The sequence below is a fragment of the Onychomys torridus genome, chromosome 8 (assembly GCF_903995425.1).
Source record: "Onychomys torridus chromosome 8, mOncTor1.1, whole genome shotgun sequence".
Taxonomy (NCBI): Eukaryota; Metazoa; Chordata; class Mammalia; order Rodentia; family Cricetidae; genus Onychomys; species Onychomys torridus.
This window is the reverse complement of record NC_050450.1, coordinates 103,031,316-103,050,680: the sequence shown is the minus strand read 5'-3', so window position 1 is coordinate 103,050,680 and position 19,365 is coordinate 103,031,316. Positions and strand designations below refer to the sequence as shown.

At 51.8% G+C, this 19,365-nt stretch overlaps 1 protein-coding gene across 2 annotated transcripts in view; it reads right to left on the bottom strand.

Annotated features, from left to right (window-relative positions):
• Positions 1-19,365, bottom strand: part of Tmem104 (transmembrane protein 104) — a 58,700-nt gene that overhangs the window by 16,001 nt on the left and 23,334 nt on the right. For both annotated transcript variants that reach the window (XM_036197424.1, XM_036197425.1), the window contains exon 9: positions 3,820-3,913. In XM_036197424.1, coding sequence (XP_036053317.1) covers positions 3,820-3,913 — 94 coding nt within the window. The remainder of the gene's footprint in view (positions 1-3,819; positions 3,914-19,365) is intronic.

The window sequence follows — 19,365 nt, the reverse complement described above, 5'->3', positions numbered from 1 at the left end:
CAGAAATACCCCAAATCAGCCAGTGTGGCATGTGAAATGAATCCACACTGGCATTTGTCACCTATATCCTGACATTTTCCCTGGACAACTGGCTATTTGCAAAGACCATTTAAGCCTTCAAATCCCACTGTGGAAACACAAGGCAACTCACAAAGTAAGGGAAGGGCAGAGCCCCCAGAGGAATGAACCTGAGGCTCCTGGGCACAGCTCTGGGGGGCCTGCGATCGACCCCCAGCTTCATTTCAACAGATGGCAGAGCAAATTCCTAATTAACCGCGAGAAACTTTCCGGCTCAGCACATTCATTCACGATTTTCCGGTCCCTTTGGTGCCTATTCCTCCTCTTGTCTTCTGGAACCCGAGCCAGCTCACTGCCTCTCTAAGCTCCCTACTCAGCTCTTGGAAAGGCACAGGACTCATTTGGGGAAGGGGGGAAGTGTGCGTTGGCAAAGTGTGGGAAGGGGAAGTTAAAGAGGGAGGCGGAGGAGTGTGGGGAGGAGGGTCTTGAGAGGGACGTGCCACACAGCTGCTTCTCAGAGGCAGAACGACAACTTGGCAAAGGCTCCCGAGGACAAATGGGGCCTCTGAGATCACTGCCCAAAGGGTGTTCTAGAAAAACTGCCTGGGGGTGAGCTTGGCTCAGACAGACACCCTTGCTATGGCCCAGGGCAGGCTGAGGTCCCTTCCATGAACAGGCTGCCTGTCTGGTGAAGTTTGTGGGCTTCTGTGCCTTACTCTCCTCTTTAGAGCAAGGTGTTAGGTGGAGGAGAATGCTCCTAGTTGAGAAGAGAATTGCCCTGGCAGTCCCTTTGCCCAGCTGGGAGTTCAACCCCGCTCACTGTGGTCTAGTTTACTTAACGGCAATTTTCCTTTTCCTGGGCGGCTCTGTCACTAGGAACCCAGCTTTTTAAGTCCAAAGGTCTGAGACTCTCATGGAGAAAAATGACTGCCTTGTGTTCTGTTGCCCACAGCAGTGTGCCTGGGAGACTCCTGACAGTTGATTATCTCTCAGCTCCAAGGGAGAAGAGAGGCCAACAGTGGCGGAGGTAATGTGTCCGGATGGCAGCATGGCTGCCGAGTGACAAAGTGCCAAGGACCCCCACTGCTGGCCTCTGCACAGGCTCCCGCTGCTGCCCACAGACCCCTCAGGACCACCATCTGCTCTGCGGCACACAGGAGCTGCTCGCAGGCTCCAGGAGTCCTAGGGTAGAGTTGGGGTTCTGTCCTGTAAGAGGCAAGGTGGCAGTTCCCATGGGAGAACGGGTGTGGGTGTGGGTGGGGTGGGGGTGGGGGTGGGGTATCTTGATTACATGCCTTGAACTTCCTTTTACTTTGTTTCTTTTTCTTTACTTCTTTCTTTCTTTCTTTTGGTGTTTTTGGAGACAGTGTTTCTCTGTGTAGCCCTGGCTATCCTGGAACTCATTCTGTAGACCAGGCTGGCCTTGAACTCATTGAGATCCGCCTGCCTCTGCCTCCTGCATGCTGGCTGGGATTCAAGGCGTGTGCCACCACCTGGCCTTCCTTTGTTTTATTTTTGCAGTTTTGGTTGTGAGCATTAGCCTTTAGGAGCTAAGCTCTTTCTCCAGCCCTGTTTTTACTAATTTAAATTGTGTGTGTGTGTGTGTGTGTGTGTGTGTGTGTGTGTCTGTCTGTCTGTCTGTCTGTCTTTCTGTCTGTCTGACTGCATGTGGGTATATGCACATGCACACTGGTGCCAGTGGGAGCAGAGGCATCAGATCCCCCTGGAGCTGGAGTTACAGGAAGCTGTAAACCATCCATGGGTGCTGGGAATATGTATGTGCACTTACTCCAGTGAATGTTGGCGGCAGTGTGTGAATGGAGGTCAGAAGACAACCTTTGGTGCCAGTCGTGTCTAGCCAGACTCAGGGGAGGGGAGAATGCCTTCCAGGGCCTGGGGCTTGCTGGCATGCACTTTGCTGTAATTCTGAGCCAATCCTCATACTTGCAAGAAACATTTATTTACTGTTCGCCTTTCCCTTCCGTGAGTCCTTCCTCCCACTTCCCTCTCTTTGAGACTGGGTCTCTTATAGCTCAGGCTGGCCTTGAACTCCTGATCTTCCTGCCTCCACCTCCTCCTGAGAGTGGGGATTATAAATGTGTGCCACTACACTGGGCTCAAGCTTCCCTCTTTAGATGGATACATCCTTCAAAAATATAGACGTTAACTGTCATTATCAGGGCTGTTGTCCCCTTATGGGTTGACACAGGAATCCATCAAGCTGGTCAGAACATGTTCCCCTCACCCCTTCTCATCCCTCAATGTCATCCCAGCCACGGAAAGAAATGAGAAAGAGTCAGCCTCAGGCTAGAGCTTAGACAGCCCTTCCCCAGGCCAAGGACAGGTAAGCACCAGCAGGCCAGAGGCCAGACTTGTAGACCCAGCCTCAGGGAGTAAAAGGAACTGAGCGACAGAGACAGGTAGGTGGTGACAGAGAACATTCCTCTTCAAACCCTGCCCACAAAAGACATCCTGGAACTCTTCACAAACACCACATAAGCCGAGACATAAGACCGGGGTGGGGTGGAGGGGGAGTGGGGGAGACAGCTTTGGTCTGACCCCTGCCAACCCTGAGTTTTAGGCACCAAGCCCTCTGGGGCTCCTGGATTAGAGAGTTGGGGAGGGGGGCTACCCCACCCCCAAGCTATAGAGCCTGCTCTAGCTGGGACAAGCCAGGCTGCTTGAAAAGATGATCCCCCACTTCCCACTGTGGAAGCCAGGATTCCCATGGTTCCTCCCACTGAGCTGGGGGAACCAGGGGCTGGGAGAAGTGGCCATTAGCAGAATCATCATCCTGCTGGGGTATGGCATAGAGTCAGTAGCAGCCTGCAGCCTTGGTCCTGATGAGAGTTAATGAGGCTCAGGACAAGCAGGAAGAAGGAGTCCAGGAAACTCTGTGCTGGCAGGGGTGGGAGGGAGGGGGGGGGGGGGGGGACGGGGACTCCCGGACAAGTCCCCCGTAGCCAAGGCTAGCCTTGAAGTAACTCACTTTGTAGCTAAATATGACCTTGAACGTCTGATTCTACCTATATTTTGAGTGCTACAGTCCAGGTACATGCCACTATATCTGGTTTTATTTGGTGCCAGGGACCAAACCAGGGCATCATGCATACCAGACAAGCACTTACTAAGTTACATCCCCAGCCCACCCGTGTTTTTAGCCTTTCTACTGAGAAAGACAGATACATGCCAGCCAGCCAGAGGAGAGGCAATAGCAACCTCACAGCTGATCCCCAACCCTGCTGCACCAGCCGCTGGCTCCTTCCCTGGGGGAAATGAACAGACACCTGCTGCTAACCCGGTTCAAGGGGGAAGACCCCCAAGTCTGCCTGAGAACAAGAGTGCTGTCACCCGGGGGATCAGTTAGGCAGAAGCCACTCTAGATGGTGCGGCTGTCTTTCCACACACTGGCGGTCCAAAGCTCCGAGGCCGAGAGGAGCTGCTACCATGGCCCACTGGGGTTTATGGCTGTGCCACGTAATCGCACTCCTGAGAAGGCAGAATGGTGTTGTTCCTGGCCCCTCCAGGGGCACAGCCTGACCTAGCATGGTCATGTGAAGGAGGCTGGACCAGAATTAGCAGTCCAGGTCCTAGCCCAGTTCCATCCATTCAGTGTGACCTGGAAAAAGGCACTCACATTTTTTGGTACTAAATTTCCCCAGCAGTAAAAGGCCGACAGAGCACTTGCCTTCTCCTTGCCCTCTGGAAAGGTCAAAGGACCAGTCAGGCAGACTGAACAAGAGTTTGCCTGGCTTCTCTGCAGAGGCCAGAGAGTGGTGGGGGAGGGGGTCTCAGACTCACCGATCCATCTCATCAGAGAGGTCAAGATCTGCAGGTACTTCGTCTTCTGGACGTCAAAGAAGGTGAAAGGTCCAAGGAGGAGGGTGAAGACAGCCTGGGGATGAAGAGCACAATGAAATGGTGGGCACAGGTGCATACACAAAGCAGGCTGTGAGGACATAGCAGCCTGCACACAGTGCTAAGGCCTGGCGGTAACACAGGTGGATACTTGTATTTCTTCACAGAGCCTTCCTGGGGTCCATCAACATCACTGAAAATAAGTACCAGGACCAGAGGCAGGATGGGAGAACCAGAGCCTCACTTTTCTGCTACTCATACTTCCTATTCTGAGGTCACTGCCACTTCTAGGCAAGGCCCAGGCTTCATCTTGGGACCTCCACCCAGTCCATCCTATTGACTTTGGCAGGCACCGGTGAAGGAGCCTCGGACCCAGCAGTATGCTGCTGTGATGATGGATTAGGGATGAAACACCAGTGAGATGATCCAGAAGGAGTACCAGGCAGGCCCTCATCACCACAGGAAAGAGGACAGAGGGAACAGGGGACACGAGGGCTCGGATTGGCAGAGGCAGCTGAGAGGATAAGGATGTCCTCTTTCAACAAGGAGGGGAACAGAGGACAAGCCAGGGCTGTTGGGGCCACTTAGGGAAATACCCTGGATTGACAGGGAAGGCCTCATCTAGAAGACCCAGGAATGGGGTTGGGAAGCCATTCAGTGGAAGAGTGTTTGCCCTGGGTTCAATCCCCAGCACTGCAGAAACCAGGTGTGGTGACACATGCCCATTATCCCAGCCAGACCTGTTACTCCAGCACTCTGAGGGTGGAGGTGAAGGACTGGGTGGCCAGGGTCATCCTCATCTACATAGAAGAGCTGGGAATGAAGAAGTCGGGGGGGGGGGGGGGGTGGGTGGGGGGTGGGGGGTGGGGGGTGGTGGTGGTGGTGGTGGTGGTGGTGAACTGGTCCGAGAGCCGGGGAGGGGGGGGCTGTGGCCCCTTAGTTCTTCCCTTTTCTTTGGAGAACAAAGGAAAATGCTTAACTTAAAGGGAAAAAAAAAAAAAAAAAAGAGCCCTGCCCTAGGCTTCTGATCTGCGGAGTATGTAGACCCCTTTACAAGAAGCAATTGGGGTAGATATGGCGATGTCCCAGAGGGAGTAGGGGTTGGCTCTCCATGCCAAATTGGCTGCTCAGGAAGCAGGGGGATTAAAAGCTGCTCCTTGGAGTTAAGATGGTACCATTTCCAATCTGCCACTCGGAAGCAGGCGAAACATCAGCCCTTATTAACATTTACACTGTGCCATTTCATCATGCTGATGCTAATCACACTCACCAGAGATGCAGCATACGGCGGGGTGGTGTGGGCCTCAAGAACTTGGGGAGAGGAGCCTTCCATGGAGAGCTGGGCTCTGGCCCTATGAGCAGGGTGACTCCATCACAGCTGCCAAGGACTGGGGCGGGAGGGGGGGGATGGGATGAGACAGTTCCTGTGACAGGCATGAGGGAGCTCCTGGGGGCGGGAGCCCACTCCGCCCCCACCCTTCACAAGGAGGGCAGGAAGTGGGGGAAGCTGTGACCTCTTATCCAAGACCATTATCACTGTGAGAATGAATGACAGAAGGATTCCAGAGCCGCCTAAGAAAGACTCTAATTAGCTGGAGTGGGTGAAGGCATCCTGGCAGTCCTGGGAGATTTCTGGAGGGAAGGGCTTTCTGCTGGGGACCTCAAAACCAGCCTTGCTTCTGTTCAGGAAAGGCTGGGATGAATAGAGAAGCATTAGTTTAGGCTGGATGACAGCAGAGGGCAGGGGAAGGGACTCTCTGTGTCTGGGGTAGTCCAGGCAGGAAAGCTGGACCATAGTAAGAATGCACATCGGCCATCACCCGTAGCTGAGCCCGTCTGCATCATCAGGAAGTCATTTAGGAAAATTCCCACTTCAGGGGACTTTCCATTGATGGATTTCTCTTTTGACGCAAAGAGAAGGGGCTGTCATGTCAGGGAGCGGCACAAACACAAAATGTGTCCAAATGCCTTTGGTCTGCTGGGAACTGGGTTCTTGGTATGCCTGGGGTTTAGGCAATTCAGCTCTGACCTGGGATGTCTCCAGCTGCAAACATGGTGTCCAACTGTGGAAGCCAGAAATCTTGGGGGGCTCATGGGGAAGGTCAGATGTTATATAAAGCATGACACCTGACTTTTTGAATGTTCTTTTTTGAAGGAGGGGAAGGAGGGAGGGAAGGAAGGAGAGAGAGAGGGTTTCTCTGTGTAGCCCTGGCTGTCCTGGAACTCACTTTGTAGACCAGGCTGGCCTGCTGCAAAGGCCCAGGGTCACCCTGCAAGGGTCCTTGCACAGAGGTGTCATCTGTCATCTTCCTCATCCTAAGTGCACCCTTGCAAAGATTCCAGGACACGGGGTACTCCGTTTTGTAAAACCCTGTGGGTGGAATCAATTCTAGGTACAGAGGGTCCCTGGAGCCAGCTGAGTGACAGAGTCAGAATGAGCGCCTGTTAGTCCAGACAGCAGGTCTGTCCTCAGAACAGGACCTGGTGGTAAAGAACTCTTAGGACTGAGCTCCAGCGGTGGCACTGGTGGCTGGACAGAGTCGATACTCAGGAACACAGACCAGCTTCACTGCTGAGGAAGTTCAGGGTCCACCAAGTCACAGGCAGCATGCGTACACTGCCAAACAGCGGTGCTTGCACGGGCTGCATGTGCACACATGAAAGCAGCAGACTTGAAGCTAATTAATGAACAGGTGTCCTGTGCAAATTAGCTCAAGCCATAGCTAAGCAACTGCAGGAGTGGGCATCCAGAGTGGCAGGGGGCGGGTGTGGAAGCGGGGAGAGAGACTGGGTCTAGCAGGGCAGAGCCCACTACTGAGTGATCACCAGCCAGATGAGGTGTGCTCTTTCCCTTTTACAGGAAGACGAGAGAGAGCCAGGAGACAGCCTATCCTCTTGGGTCTTCTAGTCTAGCCCATATGACATTATAAATTAGCTGGCTCCTGAGCAAACTTTCCAACCCCCAAATGCCATTGATCAGTTCCAACTCAGTCTCCACTCAAGGACTCTTGTCGCACCTTTCATTACAGAAAGCAGGGACACCGGTCACAGCAGCCCAGTATGTTTCTTTTTTAAAAAAGAAAGAAAAACAAAAACAAAAACAAAACAAACCAGCAATGCTTTGATTTCTAATGAAATCTTCAAGCTGGTTTCTGGGAACAAAGTCCGAGACAGACCGAGAGGGGCAAACAGCGCCACTCAAATCTCTTTCTGGGTCAGTGAGTTTTGCTGCATTCCAAAGGCCCCACAGCAACCTTGCTGGAGCTTGATGGACACGAGGCAGCGCATGTTCCCCAAGGCACTGCAGGCAGTACTCAGCCACTGCTTTTTTAGAATGTTCTGGTCTACTGTTTGTCAGAGCTGTCTGGTTCCTGTGTCCCCCAGGCAGATGACATTCACCTCAGCTGCTCAGGTGTCAAGCGCCCAGCCATCTCCAATCTCTTTCTTGACTCAAGCACTGGATTTCTGTGGCTACCATAACATGTTCCCCAAATAAGTACCTCTAAACCACAGATTCTCTCCAAACCCAGGAGTCCCCAGTAAGGTCCAGCAAAGCTCCCAATGGTGCCACATAGCGCCCCCTACAGGACAACCCACACCCAGCACAAGAACCAGGCAACAGGGCTGCCATAACCTGAATTTCTCCACCTGTGTTAGAAATGAGCCTCAATGACAGAATGGGGACTAGAAAGCTCCTCATCTGCACCCAGTCCTCTGTCCCTTGGAAACAGGCCAGGGACTAGAGGACCTGGGGCAGGCACTGGGAGCCTCACACCGGCTAGTTGGGCCGGAAAACATGGGGTTTTGTGGCGCACACCTTTAATCCCAGCACTCGGGAGGCAGAGCCAGGTAGATCTCTATGAGTTCGAAGCCAGCCTGGGCTACCAAGTGAGTTCCAGGAAAGGCGCAAAGCTACACAGAGAAACCCTGTCTCGAAAAACCAAAAACAACAAAAAAGTCACCCTGTGATGACATCACTGTGAAGGCCACAGGCCCCTTCACATCTGCAGAGCACCCCCACACAAGGCTTCCTAACATCCCCCCTCATTTGCAAGGTCATCAGAGCAGGTGGTGAGCCCACATCTCACTGACTGAGGAGATGGAGAGAACAGAGACGTTCAGGGGCAGAGGAGGAAAGTTGCCGAGTAAATAATGACATCTGACATAGTCCAGCTTTCTCTGCAAACCCAGTTCACTGCATCTACCTCACAGGAGGCTGCTTCCCTCTGCCCTCTCCTGTGCCCCAGCAAGCTAATCCCCACCCTCCTGCCTCTGCCCTCTGGACCCCCCTGCTGACAGATGATCTCCCTCATCACTTTCTCTGGCCCCATCTTCACAGCTCATTCAAATGCCAGCCTCCTTTGTGGTCACTTCAGGCTGCCCTGGGCTGTGACTGAACCACCAGTGCATGGTGGTACCACATGACTTCTGTCCTGCAGGGAACAGGGCTGCTCCTCCACCCCAGCAGGAGAGTCAGCACACTGAGGGCAAGGACCCATATCCTTGCTTGTTCCAACAGCTTGAGAAGACTTTGCACACATGACATGAGTAAGCTTGAACAAGTCTCTGTGGGCTGGGTTACACTCGGTGAAGCGCCTGGAGGAAGGTGTCATCATCGTGTGTGTGTGTGTGTGTGTGTGTGTGTGTGTGTGTGTGTGTGTGTGTGTGTTTAGGGGGTGGGGAGGCATCCCTAGCTTTGCTGATTCGCTTTGTACCCCTCACTACCCTTCCTGCCATTGTCCAGCAGCTATGTAGAAGCACACCTGTTGAAAATGATCACCGTGTTGGGGGTAGGGGTGGGATCTCTTTCTAAAAACAGTTTGGAGGGCTGGGAAGTGTGGCTCAATGGGAGAGGGCATATGTGAGGCCCTCAGTTCCATCCTAGAACTTGGGGAGGGGGCGGAATATGAAGGAGAGGAGCCTGGCACTCAGCTCCCGCCCTCAGCAGTGCTGCCCAACCCTCCCCCACCCCTGCCAAAAGAAGGGATCCCCCTAGACTGTAACCACATAGTGACTCTGGAGGCCTTCAAAAGGGTTGGTCTTTCTGAAGCATCTACCTCTTGGTAGGATTCCCAGTCACAGCCCAGCCGTCAGCTTTTCCTGAACAAAATCGACCCCTAACACCTGCGTGTCATCCTTCCCTTGCCGAGAAGAGGTAGAGTGGCCTGCAGCTTCTGATTAGAAGTTCAATTCTGGCAGTAAGATAGTGGGAATCCAGCCGGCGGCGGGGCCTCTCCCACCTCTGTGGGTGCACATGACAGACAGGGAGAATTTCTGGGACGTATGCTCACATGGTACCTTTCACTCCCAGAGAAGGCTCTGGACTGAAAGAGGGTGTGCTGAGCCCTGCTGGCCACTGTGTGCCCTTAAGGGGCACTGAGCAACTTCCTCACCAAGTGGGCAGTTCTCCAAGTGCCTGTTTATTTACACACCTCTAAAGGTGAGTTTGTTTGTTTATGGTACCCACAGAAGAGTGGGTCGGGGCTCTCAGGGATTCTGGCACTTCCCATCCCACTGGTCAGCTTTTGGGGTCACAACACAAAAGGTCAACAAGCTCTTCTCACTGCAGGGCTTCCCCTGTTAATTCAGCATGGGGGATGAGGGGGAGGGCTTCCTAGAACTGCAGCGATGGACGGCTGCATGTCAAGACTTCCTTCCCTAAACGTACAGGAGCTGGAAGGGCTGAGGGCAGAATTCACATTTAGAGCATGTGAGCCCCAGAGGAGTGGGTTCAAGTGGCGGTGGCCACATGCCAGACGCACAGCTGAGCTGTCTGGATTGCTCCTGGAGGGTATTTCAAATGAGAAAGGGAGGGATGCCAAGCTTGCAGGGCTGCTCCTGTTGAGTGCTAGGGGTTAAAAGCTAATTGGGGTTAATAGCATCTCGGCATGAACCCATCCCTAATTGAACTTGCAACACGTCCTTGAAGCGTAGTGAAGAAATGCTTGAGGATGCTATTTTTATTTCTCAAGTGGCTGTGAACATTTGGGGCTGGGAGTTTTATTTGCCTAACTGAATCATAAATTCTGGGGCTTCATCTACAACAGGCAGGTGAGCTCTGAGTGGGAGCATGAAGGGTCAATGGGGCACTGAGTTCAGATCATAGGAATGGGGTGAGGATCGGGTACGGACGTCCTTGTTAAGACAGCTCTGCTGAGTCACTCAATTTCTCAAAGTGCATCATATGCAGGGCATTTTCTCAATTAGTGATTGATGGGGGAGGGCAAGGGCCCAGCCCATTGAAGGTGATGCCATCATTGGGTTGGTGGTCCTGGGTTCTATAAGAAAGCAGGCTGAGGGCTGGGAGACATGGCTCAGAGGTTAAGAACACTGATTGTTCTTCCAGAGGTCCTGAGTTCAATTTCCAGAAACCACATGGTGGCTCACAACCATCTATAATGAGATCTGGTGCTCTCTTCTGGCTTGCAGGAATACATGCAGACAGAACACTGTAAACATAATAAATAGATAAATCTTATTTAAAAAAAAAGCCAGGTGGTGGCACACACCTTTAAAAAAAAAAAAAAAAGTAGGCAAGCCATAGAGAGCAAGCCAGTAAGGAGCACCCCTCCATGGCCTCTGTATCAGCTCCTGCCTCCAGGTTCCTGCCCTGTTTGAGTTCCTGTCCTGACTTCCCTCAGTGATGGAAGTGTAAGCTGAAATAAACTCTTTCTTGCCCAAGTTGCCTTTGTCATGATGTTTTATCAAAGCACTAGTAACCCTAACTAGGACAGAAGTTGGTATCAGGATAGTAGGGTATTGTTATGACAGACCTGACAATGTCTTTTTTTGGGGGGAGATTGTGGAAGGACTTTGGAACTTTGGGCAAGAAGAGCCACTGAGTGTTCAAAGCTTGGTGAGCTGTCATGTAGAAACCTGGGAGGTAAGAATGTTGAGAAAAAAATAAGACAAGAGGCCTGGCCTGTGAGGTTTCAGAGGGAAGCAAAGACTCTACCAGGCCATTTGTGTGAAGAATTTGTGGTGTCTGGTTAGCTGGAGATGAAGAATCTGCTGTGATTAACAAGAGACTAATAGCCTTTAATCCCAGCACTTGGGAGGAAGAGGCAGGCAGATCTCTGTGAGTTCTAGGCCAGCCTGGTCTACAGAGTGAGTGCAGGTCTGTGTAGAGACCCTGTCTGAGAGAGAGAGAGAGAGAGAGAGAGAGAGAGAGAGAGAGAGAGAGAGAGAGAGAGAGAGAGAGAGAGAGAGAGACAGAGAGAGACAGAGAGAGAGACAGAGAGAGAAAGTATCACTGAGGTGAAGTCTTCTGGGGAGTGTTTCCTCAGGGCCACCAAACAGAGGCTGTATTCTAGAGGTGGCCAAGGTTGTCCCTTGTGCTGGCAGCTGAACTTGGTAGTGTAAGAGTCAGCCAGGTGGTGCTGGTTTTGAGGGCATGAAGGGGTCATGGAGAGCAGCTGAGGTTTGTGCAGTGTGACAGGGCTGGAGTCCCTGATCTGAGTGCTGGGACCCCAACTCTGCAAGAGCGGTATGGACTCTTCTGTGGCTTTTTTTTTTTTCTTCCCCTGGATTCTTTGAGACAGGGTTTCTCTGTGTAGCCCTGGCTACCCTAGAACTCTCTGTAGATTAGGCTGGCTTCTGCCTCCCAAGTGCTGCAATGGTCCCCAGTGGCTAGGAAGCCTGCAGACAGGTGTTCTGGGACTACATTCTGAGGGTAACCAACTCCCCCTGCCCAGAGCCTCCCCTAAACTCTCTGGGCTTTCTGAGACATGGGGCTGCTGCCTGTCATCTAGGGAGGCTTGGCCTTGGCTGGGAGGAAGGGCTTTGAGAGCTGCTCACTTGCCAGCTCTTGGAGCTCCTGCTTCCCAGGTAGGATGCTTTCTAATCCTGGCTACTGTTTCCACTTCAGAAAACAGGTGTTGAGAGGGATTAAAGGCTTTGTCCAAAATCTCAATTACTTAGCTGTAGCTGGGATTAGAGCCCGGGTCACTTGTATCCAAAACCTATTTCCTGCTTACAGCACTCAACTGCCCAAACTGTGCCTAGACAAGGGCTCCTTCTTCCACTGCCCTCCATCCCCTCCTCAGACCTGGCTCCCGCCCAGGAGGAGGAGGGCTGGGCAGGTGGGATGGCCTTAGCCTGGCACAGCCATTGTTTCTCTGGCCCTGTCATTTGGGCGGGTGCCTGCGTGCCTGTGTGGTCTTTCTCAGCTGACAAGCCAGATGGCACCCGGCGGTGGGCAGAGTTCCAAGAATCTGAAGCCAGAGCCACCACGTTTGTGGTTTGGGGGACAAGATAAATATTGTGGAAAATCCACACAGTGAGAGGTCACGTGGGGAGGGGAGGTGGGAGAGTGTGCATGCATGCATGCCTGTGTGTATACAAATGGGCATGCACATACATGCACAATGGGCTGTGGCAGTGGAGAGCCGTGAGCTCTGCCTAGAGGGACTTTGGAGGCATCCGTGCTCTGGTAACTCCCTGTTGGCGGATGCAAAGAGGAGCAGGCAGGTGATCAGCAGTGGTGAGCCGGGGCCTGCAACTTCCACACATGTGGATGGCTTTTAATTGCTCCCCTCCAACTCAGTCCTCCGAAGATGCTCTGGTCTTTGCTGAGGAAGAGTCTGTCCTGGTGGTAAGGACCAGACGATGCTGTGCTTTGGGGAGAAGAGGAGCTGGCTGTATATGTGGAGCTGGCTTTGTTGGGCTAGAGCAGTGGCTACCCAAATGTAGCTGGCCCTAAGAATCCAGCAGGCCCAAAGGATCCCTGAGCCCATGCAGGACAGAGGCTCGTGAGACTGGATAGTGAAGCCAAGGCATGGCAGAGGCTCAGAGCATGAGCATCCTTGGAAGATGCTGATGGGGGGAAGGGCGAGAGATGGAAGGGACTCTGGGAGGCAAGACAGAGTCTGTGGAGTGGAACCCATGGAGGGAGGTGCTTCCAGGCAGTTTTAAGCAAGGAAACAACAGTCAAATGCATCCACCTGGTTTGGACTTGGGACTTGGTGGCGGGGGAGGGGGAGCGGGCTCCTCTCAGTTTTAATAAGGTTTTTTTTTTTTTGTTTGTTTTTTGGGTTTTTTTTTTTTTTTTTTCAGTTTCAATTTAACTTTTTTTTTTTTCTTTGAGACAGGTTCTCTCTAGCTATATAGACCATGCTGGCCTGGAACTCACAGAGATCCACCTGCCTCTGCTTTCCTGAGTGCTGAGATTAAAGGTGTGTGCCACCGTGCCCAGCTCTAATGAGTGTGCAGGAGCGTTAATCCTGTGTGTTCTGAAGGTGCAGGGAGAACAGGCCACTCACTTGTTCCCCGGGGGCAGAGGAGTAGAAGCTGCCACAGGCCCTCCTAGGAGCCTACTGGAAGGCAGGCGAGAATATACACTACACACCTGACTAGCACAGGCCTGAGGGATGTGATGGTCAATTTTAATTGTCAGCTTCATACAATCTGGAATTATCCCGAGAAGAAAGTCTCAGTGAGGGAATGCCCTGATCAGTTAGGCCTGTGGGTGTGTCTGTGAAGGGCTGTTTTAATCATGTTGATGTGGAAAGACCTGTCTTGTTGTGGGTAGCACCATTCCCCAGGCAGGGATCCTGATCCTGGACTGTGTAAGTGAAGAAAATGAGCCAAACACTAACAGGCATGCATGCAATCATCCGCTCTCTGTTGACTGTGGATATGACCAGCTACTTCAAGTCCCTGCATTTACGTCCCTGCAATAATGGGCTGTAATCCGGAATTATAAGTTGAAATAAAGTCTTTCTCCCCTAAGTTGCTTTTTAAAGCTTTGTTTGTTTTTGTTTTGTTTTGTTTTGGTTTTTTGAGACAGGGTCTCTATACACAGTCCTGGCTGTCCTGGAACTCACTATGTAGACCAGCTGGCTTCAAAAAGATCCTCCTGCCTCTGCCTCTCAGAAGCTGGGATTAAAAGTGTGTGTCACTACACCTAGCTCTCTATTGCTTCTTGACTAGGTGTTTTATCACGGAATGGGATTAAAACTAGGGAGGATAGGTGTGGTGAAGGGTGGTGGGGTTTAGACACTTTGGAGGAGGGTAGTGCCTGCGTTGTGGCTCTTCAGGGCCACGGTGACAGGCACAAAGCCAGAACTTCTGGGGCACTACAGACTTGGGTTACTGGCCCTCACTTTAACTACTAAGTCTGCAGCTCAGACTTGTTTATTTTGGATGTCAAGGAAAGGAAAACAGGACTGCCAGATTGCAATTACATGAGAAAGCTGGCCATGTCCTTGGTCCCCAACCACTGTGGGCTGGGAACCAGCAGGGACTGTGCTGAAGGTCACCTTGGTCCTGACAGGTCTTAAGAACCAGAGACTACAAAGGAAAGGCAGACTATGTCATGAGTGATGAGGGCATGGGGACCCTCTGGGCCATTGACTTTTCCTTAGGGAAAAGCCCACACACTCCAGCTACCTGATTCTGTTAGGATGAACCTGCTCTAGTACAATTGGTGGTGGGCAATACAGGCAGGTGGCTGTTCGAATCTCCCTGGCCAGCTGGAACCCCAGTGTTCTTGGGCCTAGGGTCTGTCCCTGGATCTCCTGTCCTGCTCCATGAACATCAAGAAGCAGGTCCACCATTTGCATCTGTCTGGCTACTCTCCACAGAGGTGTCAGGTGACCACCTGAGAGCCTCTCAGCATCCTCCCTCCCCAGTTATACCCTCTTCTGGGGAAGAGCAATGGAGGAGGGAACGTTCCATGCTGGAGTGGGAGGGAGGGAGGGAGTGGAGAGGACCTAGGAGGAGAAAGAGGGAGGGAGGGAGGGAGGGAGGGAGGGAAGTCAGGTGCCCAGAGTATGAGAACCCTGCAGAGAGGAATACACAGGCCAAGCTGGATTCACCTCTTTTCCCCTGCTGACGTCTGACCGCAAACAGACAGGAACTGAGTAACCTTGGAGGTAGGGAGACAGCACATCAAGCTGCCTACTGAATGAGCTCTGTTGAACTGGGTATGAGATATCACACTAGCAACCCCAACTTCCTCTCCAGCTGCTGGTCAGTGGGAGGTGCCCTCCACAGGGAGCTCCCAAACGGCAGGTCTGAAGGCAGCTCAAGGACCATCCAGTAGGGACATGGAATGCACATGCTGCTCTCAAGACAACACAGCAGCCTTCCAGAGACTTTCCCTGAGGGCGCCAAGAGCCTGTGCAGTCAGATACCACTCCCTGTGGGCATCGGAGCACATTAGTGACATTTCAAGAGGTCACTAGTGACCCCAGGCTGGGGACCTGTGGATGGTCTGGCCAACCTCCTTTCTCTGGAAGCTCCTGACCACCCACCCCTTCCATGACAGTACTTGGAGAGTAGGTCCATGAAGAGGACCAGAACAGCTTTTCCTGGGACAAGAGGATCTTTGTGCTGGCAAGGTTACCAACGTGAAAGACAGATTCCTAGGCCTCCCCCATAAGACCTAGGCATCTGCCAGGTCAGTTGGACAACTTGGCTCAGGACCTTCTGCAAACTAGACAAGTGCTCTGTTACTGAGCTGTGCTTCTAGCCTGGAGTCCCCACACCATACTAATGGAAAAATTTTAGAGTGTGTGTGTGTGTGTGTGTGTGCACACACATTTATGTGGAGATCAGGGGGCAACTCTGGAGTCAATTCTCTCCTTCCACCCTTATATGAATTCTGGGGATTAAACTCAGGTCACTAGATTTTCATGGTAAATACCTCTATCTATTGAGCCATCTTGCATCCCACCCCCCACCCATATTTTTGATAAAGGGCATCTTGACCAGTGGTCCAGGAACCAGACATTGAGAATCATCATTAAGGCTGGCCTTCATTACTGGCCTGGGGAAGGGGTAGCTGGGAAGTCATCTTAGAGGGTTTACCTGCTGTTGGAGTTGGCAGAACACATCTCCAAATCAGTGGGGTGGGGTGGGGCTACCTGGCCTATCGGAAGGTGTCAGCACCTCTGAGCCCTGTGCCCTGGTCCCATCAAGGCTTCTTGGAACCATTTTTTTTTTTTTAATTTATTTTTTTATCCATGCTGAGAAAGCTATTGCCACAGGCTGAATGAAACACCCTGGGTGGCTTGTGACCCTGCCTTCTAGATTCACACTCTCACAGTATCTGCTTAGCAACACCCTGGGCGGCACTTCCCTCTGAGCTGAAAGGCTTATTAAGATGTGTCTCCATCTTCTCAGCTCATCCACAAGACTTCCCGAGCTCCTGCTCATTAATCACATGGCATCATTAATATGCACCTAATTGTTTAGCTCTGCAACGAGTCCTTCACACTGTGCCTCACACTGCTTTTTGCTGCCTACAAACCCTCTGGGGCTCTATGGCTCCCTCTGCCTTTGCAGGGCTGGGGTATATTGGAGAGTGCTCACACACGCAGCTCTTAAGTGTGAACCTGGACTGCTTTGGTGCCAGTGTGCAGGGCCAGCACTGGGACACAACTATGTGAAGGAACATGTTTATTACTTCAGAGTGATACTTCATTTCATTAAGCAATTATTGCTGCCCCAGGGCCACTGTGCTAGCTGGTTTTATGTCAACTTGACACACACTGGAGTCATCTGAGGAAGGAACCTCAACTGAGAAAATGCTTCCATAAGCCTGTAAGGCATTTTCTTAATTAATGAATGATCCATCCCATTATGAATGGTGCCATCCCTGGCTGGTGGTCCTGGTTCTATAAGAAAGCAGGCTGAGCAAGCCATGGGGAACAAGCCAGTAAGCAGCACCTCTCCATGGCCTCTGCATCGGCTCCTGCCTCCAGGTTCCTGCCCTGCTTGAGTCCTGTACTGATTTCTTTCGATGATGAACTGTGATGTAGAAGTAAAAGCCAAAGAAACCCTCTCCTCTCCAAGCTGCTTTTGGTTATGATGTTTCATCGCAGCCATAGTAACCCTAACTAAGACAGCTATTTAGAAGGGTTCTGCTTATAACACGCATCCCATACCAGAGAATGAGCATTGCTCAGAGGAACAGTCTCAGAGGAACAGTCCTGCCTCCCCAAATCCAGCAGGGTCACCAGGTGTCATGGCCTGACCTCTAGGACAGAAGGAGCAGACCTGGAGGAGAGTAGTTTGGTAGGTATTTAATTCTAGTTAGTAGGGTTTGGTAAGCCGCTTAAGAGGTTGTAGTCTTTTGTGAATTTTTTTTCTCCCTATGAAATAAAAATGGTGGTGGGGTGTAAGGGTTAGGGACCCACCTGAAGTTAACAATCAGGATACTTCCTTAAAAAAATATAAGATGGGCATCACGGCACATGCTATACCAACACCTGGGAGGCGGAGGCAAGAAGATCACGTGATCAAAGCTAACCAGGGCTACATAGTGAACTGGAAGGCAGCTTGGACTACAAAACAAGACACTCTCAATTAGAACAGGCTGGAGAGACGGCTCAGTGGTTAAGAGTGTACATTGCTCTTGCAGAGGATCTGAGTTGGGTTCCTAGTACCCACACTGGGTGGCCACCTTCTGGATTCACAACCACTGGCACTCACATGTGCACATGCCCCCCACCCCCAACATATACACATAATTAAAACTAAAATAAATCAAAACAAACAAAACCCCAAACCTAAACCCACCAACCAAAGTAGGAAGTCATTTTTATTTAGCCCTGTGCCCAGCCATACCCACGGAAGCAGAGGGCATACAGAGCAGTGAGCAACCTAGACTGCTGAGTTATGGGAGCCTGCCCAGGGCCCAGCTCCTGTAGTAATGGCTAGAAACATCACACATATGCATGAACACGCATACGCAGAGGTGAGATCAGCCTGGTGGCTGGGGAAGTATGGTTCCCCAAATTTTTACCCCCTGACTATGCTGCTCACAAACAAGGAGGGCTCAAGTGTACAGCTTGGGGTCTGACTGTGATCAATGTGCACAGAAACAGTCCTGAATAAGCACAGTGCAGAAGGTCCTCGGCAGGGATGAGCGCCCCACGGAGACCTACTTGGAAGTTCCCCAACCAAACTGGCGGAGGTGTGAGTGTGAGTGTGCGGATATGCCATGGCTCTGGGATGCCTTTCTAGCTCAGGGGTCCAAGTGTGGGGCTGGGTGGGGATGTCCCTGGAACTATTCTTGGGTGGGCTGCTTATGGAGATCACCCCAATCTGGCATCTGCCTATTTCTCCAGCTACCTGAACCAGGCTTTGAATTTCTGTACCTGTGTATATGAATACCCAGTGCCTCTCTTTACACAAGAGATGGGCCTAAAGTTCTACTTTCAAGAGCTCAGTTTTCATAGATGACATTGTAAATATATCGGGGATGGCGACATATTCTCCAGTGAGATAGGAACAACTGTAACAGTTATCCCAGCCTGTTTTATATGTTTGCATTTTCACATAACTGGAATATGTTGGGGGAGGGGCAGGATATCAGTATACCTGCCTCCGCCTGTATTTCTAAACTCGGGAATCGGGAGAAGAAAGGGCCAGCCAGTAGGTAAGTCCAGCCATTATCTCCTCAGGTGCCCCAGAATGAACTGGCTTACTTTGGGGACATGCTGTCTGCAAAGCTGTACTAGTTTCTAGACAAAGAAGCCAGATTTGGGACACACGAGACGCCCTAACAGGGCCAGAGAGACACTTAACTTGCCGGGATGAGCAGGGGTCTGAGTGGTCCTTTTTACCGTGAGGGACCCTGCCTAGGACTTATGAGGGGCTGGGTGAGGAGGCAGTTGAGGCAGAAGACCTGCCTGTTGCCTCAGGATCCTGAGTCCCAGAACTGGGCTCTTCCCTGTGGTGGCACGGGGATCATACACTGTTCTCCAACAAGCTGGTGCATCAGGTACTGGCCGTGATAGCAGCGGGACACGGGGCACGATGGATGGTGGGCTTAATGCCAGCTGACAGAACCCATGTCCCTGAGAGTGCCATTATAAACAACTTTCCCACTGAGCAGGAGAAGGGAGCTCAGCCCCAACACCCAGAGGGCACAGTGGGGGAAGGAGAGAGGGAGGTTGCCTCAGTGTGCCTTAGGGAGGTGACACCCAGGTATCCTCCGGAAGGAGAGGGTGGGTCTGTGGCAGTGAACAAGCAGGAACAGAAAGGTCTGGAGGCCTGAGAGATCACAGTGTAATGACAGTGTCATGTCAGGGCCATGGGATCCTTAGACAGGGGCTGACAAAAACAAGCCAGTGCTGGAGCAAGTGACAGGTAGAGAGGGACACACACACACACACACACACACACACACACACACACACACACACACACACAGCCACTCCTGTATGAGATGCAAAGACAGCTCTCTGGGAAAGAAAACCACAGGCTGGTTCCTGAGTTATTGATTTCCTGGTAAAGGAAAGAGACAAGCTAATCCTTCCATGGCTGTCATTCCAACCTGAGCTTGGTCACTACTGCCAGATGCTGGGATTTATTCGACATTAAGCCCAGAGAGCAGGCATCTGAATTTCCAGGGAGTAGGGGAGAAAGTCACCCTTCCCTGAGTCCCTGACTCCTGGGATGAAAGCAGGGGGTTCAGCATTCGTGGGGATAAACTGGGTCTGGGGGCCACCCCCTCTGAGTTACAGGACTGGATTTGGT